Below are 10,473 nucleotides of genomic sequence, written 5' to 3'. Positions count from 1 at the left end.
GTAAAATGAAAACAGAAAATATACTAAGCATTGTGCCTTTTTAATGTATCATATTTCTTCTATTCTGTCAAGTCCCTATTTTGTAGCGGTCCGGGCAAATTTCTAAAGTATAGTAATGGGCTATCGATTTAAGTACAAAAAATTACATCTTAATACTTATTCTACGATGTGCGATTACAAAACAGTGATAATAAAAAAACACTGAACAACACTTCAAAACATTTCTAAGTTACTATAATGATAGATGTTAACAAAAATAATAATAAAGAACATTCACATAAATATTTAAAAATAGCTGCATTATTTAAAAAAGTTTTTAAGTAAACTGTATTCAAATATATATTCATATATTCTGTTGTAGGTCTTAATAGCTAAATAGCTATTGAAGCTTACATTTAACCGTAACCAATTATATAACATTTTGCCGTATACAAAATAATGTATTGAGATTGTGAGATAAAATTTTTCGATTAATTTTGTAAAAAGATCGATTGTCAAATGACAACGGAAATGTCAAAATATAAAAGCTATACCTAATTCGTTCACAGTTTGAGGATATAAACTAGTTTTTTTTTTATTCAATTTCTTATTTAGTTCAATACTTTCAGATTTCGGATTTCGGAAATTATTTGCGTTTTAATCGTAAGCCGGTAAACCGAAAAGCTCTGGTTTAAAATCTTCCAAAGAATCTAAAAGTAACGTAGCAATACTAAGTTCTTGTTTGTCGATTCTGGGATCAGGTACGGCTACTACTTGCATGTTAGCTGCGAGCGCTGCTTTGACTCCGTTCACGGCGTCTTCAAAAACTAGGCACTGGGAGCAATAAAATTTATTTGATATTAACATTGAGTCTTTTATCTTTAAACGAATGATATATTTTTAATAAACATTTTCGATCAAAATACTGTCTACTAAACTTATAATATAGGAGATAGATGTTATTTATTAAAATTTTTATGCTCAAAAATGTCGATTTATACAAAGGAAATTACATTTAAAATTAATGTTGCAAATAAAAAAGATATTTTTCGTACTTACTACTACACGTTTATAATAATTTTTAACAACATACTCTCGATGTTTCGGTTACTTTGCAGCAACCGCGATCAGTAGTAAATGCGTAAAATATTACTTTTATTTTAACGAATACTCGAGAAAATCATAGATTTCATTAATGTGCAAAATTGAAGACATAAATGAAAATAATAACTATTGTTTTATGCGAAAAATATTGTTTGTCCATCAATATTGTGTATGAGCTCATAGGCTTTTAACTTCTAACTAGCATCTTAGTAATTGTAATGTTTTTTTAGTCTAAGTACATTAAGGAACTGTTTTAAATACATCATTCTATTATTAGTTAGATTGGAGCTTTGGTCTATACAGAGCACACAACAGATGTTCTAATAGCAAATAATTTTGCTGAATTTTTGGGAGTATTTTTCATGGCAATACATTAAATTATTGTCAATATTCACTCATATAAATTTTTCAAACAAATTATATAGTTAGTTACTAAAAATAATTAGTTGTTTTAAACAAATTGCTTGGTAAAATGACAGTCAGTGTGTATAATGCTTAAAAAAAAAATATGAATAAAGCAAGTGAAAATGTATTTAATGAAGACATTAAGCTGTAAACGATAAAAATTACTATAACATTCTTTAAAATGAGAGAAGAAAGGTCAAAACTGGTGTTCATTGATAACAGCCACTGGGTTAGATAAGCTTAGCCTAATGATTTTATAAGTATAGAGTATGACAGTTTAGAATTCTTCTTATACCAAGCAAATGCAGTCATTACAGTGGTTTTAAAACTATTAACTCCATAGATCTCATTTAAGTTAGCATATACAACCATAGGTTTTCTATTACATTAGAAAAGTCTACAAGGGTTTAGAAAAGAAAATGAGCTCATAAGTGGATTTAGGCATATTTTTTAAATACTCTAGAATTATTTTATGTTTTCACATATCAACATTCTTTATTTTGACTATGAAACCCACTATCTTATTTTTAAAAATAGAATTTATTATATTCAAAACACTAAGATTCAGCCAATATAATAACACCATAAGAATTATGTAATTGAAAAGAATTTATTTGCATTTTTTTTATGTGTACTTACCTTTTCAGGCTTTGGTTTATCACTAAATCTAGAGGAACAGACTAAAAATATGGCAGGGTCAGGTTTTCCCTTAGTTACTTCTGGGTCTGAAGAACCCATTGTAAGGTGGTGGAATTTGTTCAAAAAATTTGTATGGTCTTTCATTTTCTTATTCACACTATCTTCGCTTGAACTTGTTGCCAGTGCTATGGGTATGCCTTTTTGATGTAGGTGTGAAACTAATTTGTCTGCTCCTGAAAATAAAGCCATATTAACCTGCACTCCCAAATGATTATTTAAACTTAGAATAAAGCATAGAAGAAAAGAAATTGACAGACTGACTGAAAATAAAGAAAAGTTGTGTCATTGGAATTTAAAAATTGAGTACAGTTTTTAGACTTTTTATTTTATTTACCTGGCATTAATTGGACATTTGAGAAAAGTTGCTCATTTATTTCCTGGCATTCATTCATAAATTCATCTCTTGTTACGGGTAGGTCTAATACTTTAATAATTTTGTCAGCACATTCATGGCTTTGAGTACCTAATATAGTGGAATTTAATTCCCAAGTGAAGACCTTTCCATATTTTCCACACACGATTTCAAAGCTTTTAGTGTAAATTTTTTCAGAATCTAAAACATGTCTGACCTTTAGTACTGGTTAAATATTTGGTAATTTCGTTTATATTACGACAAATGTTATTAAATTTAACTACAACATACCTATGAGAAGTCCATCTAAATCAAAAAGGACGTGGGAAACTGGTTTGAATGCCATTTCATAATTATTTCAGGATCCACGTTTATTTTCTTTAAGGTAATATTGAAAACTAAAGCAAATTAAAATACCTTCAAACTACATACTGTGTTTTAATTGTTTAATTCTTATCTACTGGCTGTTAAGAAATAATAATTATGACATAATTTCCACCTCCACTGACTTATGCCATCATGTATATACATATTATTTTGACACGACATTGACAATTCAAAATTAAGAATGCTGTAAAAAATCACTGGGAAAACGCGATACCTATATAACCAAACACAAAAGTCGCTATACTGACATAATATGAAATAGTAAGTAGGATTGTTAAAATTAAATCTTTACATATCTCTAAACTCCAATCTTTAACACGGGCAGCATTAAAGAGAAAATTCGTATGGATCCGTATTCCGCACATTGAAGGTAATTTGTGGAGGGTTCTCTTTTTGGAAACAAAATATGTGGATTAAACCTAAATTAATAGTAGGTTTACAAATTCTGTAAAATTTTAGTAAAAATAGTTAATCTTCAAATAAAAATATAACTATTATTTGTGGAAGTTTGCAAAATCCTCCATTTGTAATTTCTAATTTTAAATTTACAAATTTTCAATATTGTTTAGTTAGGTATTCTTTATTAATTATACAATTGTTTATTTTTTATTACCAAGTTGAATATTTATTTTTGAATTATTTTACTATGATTTATATAAGATACATGTGTATCGAAATTAAGAAAGGTAGAATAGCTTCCAGCGAGACTTGAAATATTTTAAACTGAATATTAGTATTGAACCTTGAACGTTGAAAACGACTTCAAGGAAGTTATGAAGACTTTTCTTGTTTAAATATATTAGTTGTAGAGTCTTTGCAATATATTTTCTTATGAAAAAAGTTTTTCAGTAACCGTTCTTGATATAAATGTAGACTTTTTAAGTAAATTGTTTAAACTAAATCAGTTCTATTGACTTCTATGACAAATATTTTAAAAATGTTTGTAGTGAGAAAAATATAACTTAGGTTACGTCAATGATTTATCAGTAGCAGGCTTACTCCAAAATTGCATATTCGCCCTACATATGGAGCAGTAACAGTTATTATTCGTTAATATTCGCACATTATAGGATCAACGCATATTATTGAATGAGAAACGGAAACGCCTCGTGTGTATTGTGGCGATTAAAACATATGTTAAGCATACAGGTATTACTCGTTTTCTTGGCTTGTGAGTATAAATTTTATTAACAAATTTAACATGTTCATTTTGATGTATCGACAAAAACATAATTTATCTCATGAACTGAAAAATATATATTAATTAGTACCAGACACATAACCTCGTTCACAGCCATTCGGTTTTAGATCATTAAAATTTACCTGCGATTTAATTGATGAAAATCCTCTTTGGCGGTAGTCTTAATATTTAAATGTCATACCTATTATATATTTTATATAATAGATATGTTAAATTTGTTTAATGTTTTTGTTTATTTTTCAAGGCGACATTACATTAATATTAGCATATGGACCCACATAAATCTTATTAATTACAGAACCGTCAGGGCTTCCAATTTACTACGCTCGTTTAAAGTATGCGAATCAATTTACTTGAGGATATTAGAAACAGATAAAGAAAAAAATAATAATAATGCCGTTCTGTACAAGGAGGTCACGATAAAAACTTTTTAAAGAACCCTCTGAAGCTTGAAGGTTTTCCCGTCACTTAACAACATGATTCAAATTTGAATTCAAAATTTTACAAAACCTTCTCAAAAAGATATAGACATTTAATAAACTAGCTAAAATTTTTAAGGAAATTGCCTTGTTAGTTGTTAATATGTAATCTTGAGTGAGATTATTCTGCAAGGTTAGTAAGTTACTAACTTTTAACGTTATTAATGTATATGAGTTACGTTACATTTAGGTATTCTTTGAGATATTTATTAGATTTTTTTTATTTGAGTAACTTAAATCTACATTCACTGACAGACAAAGCTAAACGTATGGATTAGGGAGTAGGTGAGGGTATGTTGGGCGTTTCATTAAATGTGTTTTTTTTTTTTAAGAATTTCGCTAAATTCTGACTTCGCAGCGGCATGGAATTAATGAATGTTTAAATTTAGATGATGAAAAAAAGATTACATTAAGAAATGGTACTTAAAACCGTAGTTTCTCGTCCAATACATTATTCATCCGCTGTTCCTTGATTCCGATTCAGAATTATTTAATTTCTCAGGTTTCGTATGCACTTAATAATAAGCACTTTGTCTTGCCATAAATTCTTTCACAATTAAAAGTAAATAAAATATGTATTATATACTTTCTTGCTTTAAATATATTTTCTAATTAGATAACAGAGTATAACATAGCATTATGCGACTTAAGTCACGGTTTTATTGGGTTGTCAGCTATGAAGGAGTGATTGGACCAAATTTTTGTGGAAAAGGTGTCAGAATATCGGCTTAAGTTTATCAAGATATCAGCCTTGGACGGGGAGTTACGCTAAGAATGGTCCTTTCAGGAAGAATTGGCGCCGGGTCACAAAGCTCGATCCACACAATCTTGGTTATTCCTTACTTCATCAGAGCTGATGACTGCATCTTGTCCTGATATTAATCCACTGGATTATGGTTGATGGTTCAGAGAAGGCTTACTTCAATCGCTAGGATAGTTTGAAGTCCTATAGTCCCTTTTCCTATAGAGAGAGATATTTACAATTGGCATCAATGTTTAATGGACTGTATGTCTAAAGGCCAATGGAGACCACTTCGAATAAGCTTTATGCATATTTTATACCAAACTGACTTACAGTAAAAGTAATAATAATGTTACGTTTCATGGAAACTAGTAGTTATTCTCTGTAACAATATTTCACCAAGACTAAGTACTCTTTTTGAGGACCAAGTGGACGATTGGGGACTATTAGTATTAGGATTTTATAAAGTGCTGAATTGAAGTTTACCAAGGGATGGGATCAAGCTGTTTTGTTTTGAAACAACGGTCTCATTGCTGCGCTCGTCATTCTTTTTCTTTATTGATCTCAAAGAAAATTTTTGTTAAATTAAAGCAAATCAATATATTATTTATTCGTCACGTTATTTAAGCATTTTGGAATGATTTTAAACTATACGTTTTTACACTATAAATTCTCATAAAGCTGCTATCACCTTCATAAGTTCTATTGGATGATTTTGTGAGACGTTTAGGTGTAGCTAAAGTTTTTTGTTTAAACTACGGCTCAAGCAAACTAAATTTGTAACAATTGCTCTAAAAACAATATTATTATATATATGAAAACCAACAATAAGTCAAATTATCACTGTTGTCTGTCTTTTAGTTTTGATCTATACATTTATTACTTAAGCTTACAATTTTTGAAAAATCAAATTTACGATATATATTTTTTTCTATTTTATCGTGTACATAAAGAGCTGCAATGGAGGCCTTTCTTGTCACCACATAAGGTTTGTTAAAGGAGCTTTTATAGCTTTATATTTATTACTTATAATGTAACTTTGTTTTACAAGTATTTCCAAAAAAAATTGAGGATGTATTATATGTCAAAACCAGGAAGTTGAAGCTTATCTAATGCTGAAATATTAAAATATCCATATCTTCGTTTTATAAATTGAATACCTATTAAATAATTTTTAGTAGACTATTGCAAAGTACAATACAAAAGACTAAGTTATAAAGGAAAAAAAACTAACTGGATTTAGGAAAGGAGAAGTTTTGTATTCAAGTTTCTTAATTATTATACTGTTCATAATACGAATGCAGGAGTTCGCGTATGTTGTACTTAAAAAAAACATGCAAGTGCAATTAAATTTTTTACTACCTTTCTTTAAAATTAACTCTCATTATTATTTAAACTTTCTTATTCGCTAAATTAAAATATACAGCGTCTTGTTTACATCTACAAACTTGGTTATATCGACCGTTTGAACAATTTGAAGTGGCATTTGATAAAAGTTCTTCATTCTGTTTGACAAATCATTAATGTTAAGATAAATAAAATGGACCATGGATGTTTGTCAAACACTCATCTTACGATGATATCCAAGTATTTTTACATTATTGTTATCATATCAGAGCTCATGTTCTCTGGACTTTTTGATTGAGATATATCAAAGTGAACTTTGAACATGAATTTGCTCATTAAAAATTTTGATATTTATAATAAATATTATATTCTAATCAGAAAATCCACCTATCATGGAATCAAATAGGTTCCTTGGTCTAAATTAATAAAATAATCGTATGCAAGAAGACATATCTATAGAAAAATTCTGTTGACAGGTTTTAAATATTTTCCTCAAATCTATTTCACGTCGGGTAGAAAGGACTGGTTTTTACCTCCGATTTTTTGAGCCAGACTTGAGTTAAACGCCATTTTGATGAAAATTTTCGATTAAAGTACCAATATTTTAATATATTTATTTTTTACTAATTTTTGCCCGTAACTTCATCCACGTGGAATAATGACTTTCCGCAGAATTTGGGTTTTTCACTTTGTTATCGCCTTTTCCATGGTCTATTGATTACATGACCGTGTAGCCAAACATTTCAAAAATCATAATGTTCCCGCCTCGCAGCTAAATGTGCCTCATGTTCTTCATCAGTTTCTTGAGATCTAACTTGTCTCTTCCGTTTAGAGTATTGAGAAAGACCTGATTTCTTTCGTCTAGGCACAATTATTCTTGTCACAATATTACTTGGACTAAGAACTGCAAAAGTATGATAATTTGTTGGCTGCTCCTCTGCGTTACCGGGTAGGCTACTTCCAAATTGCTATACGTAGACCACAAAACAACATCCGAAAGATGTGTTCCTATAAATTATAATAAAATGGGAGTTTTAGCCAGTATTGAACTGTTACCGCCTTCACCGCGTGGAGGTACTCCCAGCTTATGTTATTATTATTATGGTTCTTTAAACAGGTAACCGTCAAAAAACGAGGGCAAAAAAGCTTAATATTCACGTAAACAGCTTTAATTTTCATCGATTTAGCTTCAAAACTGACGGAGTTTTATAGTAACTTACCCCCCTTTTTCACCCCCATTAAGGCAGAATTTCCAAAAATCCTTATTGCGTCATTCTTAATTTCTAACCAAATAGCCAAATATTAATTTTAATCGAATTAGCTTCAAAACTGACGGAGTTTCATACAAATTTACCACCCCCCTTTTTGCCCCCTTAATAAGCGAATTTCCAAAAAAAGATAGCCTATATGTTAACGAGGACTAACAGCTATATATCAAAAAAAGTTTAATCAAAATCCGTCAAGTATGTAGTTTGTGTATGAAAAGCGGACAACAAACAGACAAAAAAATTTAAAATATATTTTTGGCTTTTATTGGTTATATGAAGATCCCCCATCTTAGTTTTTCTTTAATATCAATAATGATGATGAGTTTGCTATAATTATATTATATGTATAGATGTTAACATTATTTCCTACAGAAGTGGCGAGAAGATACTTACACAATATAGAAACAGCAGTATTCCTTAATTTATCAGTAACACTAAATAAGATATCGAAATTTGTCTTATTTACATAATAACCAAATACAAAATAATTCAATTCAACAAGGTACCTTCAAAGCTCTTATTCGTAAATAAAGCGATATTTTTTATTTTTCATTAACTGAGTGATGCAAACAAAAACCATAGATGGGAAGAATATGAATTTTCATTTCCAAAAAATAAATGCATGAGTAAATAGCTATATAAATTTGAAATTTTAATTTCGAATCAAAGAGAAGTTATTTGAGATCAAATCGCCCAGTATGATAAAAGGCCAATTTCAAATCTAAGGACCTAATATTTCGCTATTAACTTTCACATCTATTACCCATACTTACAACAAGTTTTCATCGTAAAACTACATACGGAGAGTGTCCAGTTTTTCGTTTATAACAAGGGTTATAAGGGGTTATGAAGGCATCGATTATAACGCATGCAACGATTTTTGAATCAAACTTGAAATTTTCCATGAACTTGTGATAAAAGATAGTTATATTTTTTCAGTCTATTCACATAAATCATTACACAATATAAGTAAACACATTGACAAATTAAAACTTTATATAACTATTACACTCACTGTGTATTTAAGATACCATTAAATATTTACGCCTGATTATCTGTAATGTATGGAACAATTATGTAACCAAATTAATGGTCCCTACGATACGACATGTCAGAATTCTGTTTACGTGCTTTACAAAACATTAAATTAAATGAAATTTTGTCTAAATTGTAAGCGTGATTAAAGTTAAAGAATTGTTAGTTTACAATTCAAGATAATTATTGTTAATAATTGTTTCAATTTATTAGCGCTGTTAAAGTATTAAACTGTCGTATAAAGACACGAAAACCTTTCGCACCACCTCAGACATGTTGAGGTCAATACACAGAAAACGTGATACATAGAATATGCCTGTGAATAAAGGAAATTTTCTAAGGTTTTATTAAAGCTACATAGCTGGTAACAAGTTTGAGAAAAATAAACGATGAAAGCAATTTTAAACCATTGTTATCGAATTCGTATTTAAAACGATATTTTATTCGTCGTTGGTCAAATAAAGTAAAATGGAAAAAAAGTTAAAATCTTCAGTTGAAACTGATAATAGAAGAAATCTGCATTAAGTTGAAAATGTTGCTACAAAATAATTGAAAAATTAAATTTAGAAGTAAATCTTTTTGTGCTTCTGAATCCTGTTTTTGTTTCTTAATATATTACGCACATAATTAATGATTACATCTTAATTATCCTTATTATATTAAATAGAAATTGTTGTCAAATTGCTCCCATAGAAAAAGTTAATAATGTGAGGAAGTCTGATGAATTAATATCTAATAAAGTGACTACTTTGTACGTGTTATGTCATACTTGACGAAGTCTGATATGAAGAATTAATATCTAATAAAGTGACTACTTTGTACGTGTTGTCTCATACTTATTTCGAATCTTTCGATTATTCTTTACATGTAATTTAATTTCATATAAATTATATTGTTGGAATGACTAAAAGTATTTAAAATTGTATATATGTATGTTATAATATATAAAAGGTTAGGAATGTTTACCCAATCTAAGGATGTAAACCTTATTTTAACTCCGTTAAATCTAACTATAAAAAAATATTTACAAGACTTACGAACAATATGTTTACAACGTCGTATTTTTCGTTATCGTTAATTTATTTTCTATATATATTATTCATTAATCATTTATTAATGATCATAAAAAGAAATAAAACTATTAGATGTAGGGAAACTTGTAAAGCACATTATGTCACAATATACGATTTTATCAAAGGCGTTAATAGTGTTTTTTTATTACCGCTTTTGAACGAGATATAAATATTTTTTCTTGACACTTGATAACATTTGCTGAGTTTAATGACTTACACCGTTTATATTAATGAAGTAATATTTGTTATTTGATACAAATAATTAATTTTAACGTCATTAGTTCGATCAATTAATCTAGGACCTGTATAATATTGATCGCAGCCTCGTTCTGATTTTGACGTTTGTAATGTGTATAAAGAAAGTCAGGTTCGCATCTCCTGGAGGTCCACAGTTATTAGACC

General features: G+C 28.9%; 1 protein-coding gene across 2 annotated transcripts; it reads right to left on the bottom strand.

Annotated features, from left to right (window-relative positions):
- Positions 1 to 19: 19 nt before the first annotated feature.
- Positions 20 to 3,067, bottom strand: LOC116774025 (pseudouridine-5'-phosphatase-like). 2 transcript variants are annotated; one of them, XM_032666631.2, is made up of 4 exons: positions 2,831 to 3,061; positions 2,522 to 2,740; positions 2,128 to 2,360; positions 20 to 813 (listed from the first exon to the last, which is right to left on the bottom strand). In XM_032666631.2, the coding sequence occupies exons 1-4, from the start codon at positions 2,883 to 2,885 to the stop codon at positions 637 to 639; spliced, it is 684 nt and encodes a 227-aa protein (XP_032522522.2). In that variant the 5' UTR covers positions 2,886 to 3,061; the 3' UTR covers positions 20 to 636. The 2 variants fall into 2 exon arrangements, with proteins under 2 accessions (XP_032522522.2, XP_032522523.2); XM_032666632.2 differs by lacking the exon at positions 2,522 to 2,740 and having other exon boundaries at positions 2,831 to 3,067.
- Positions 3,068 to 10,473: the final 7,406 nt, after the last annotated feature.

The sequence above is a fragment of the Danaus plexippus genome, chromosome 20 (assembly GCF_018135715.1).
Source record: "Danaus plexippus chromosome 20, MEX_DaPlex, whole genome shotgun sequence".
Lineage (NCBI taxonomy): Eukaryota > Metazoa > Arthropoda > Insecta > Lepidoptera > Nymphalidae > Danaus > Danaus plexippus.
The sequence above is the reverse complement of the archived record's forward strand: the minus strand, read 5'-3'. Positions and strand labels throughout refer to the sequence as shown.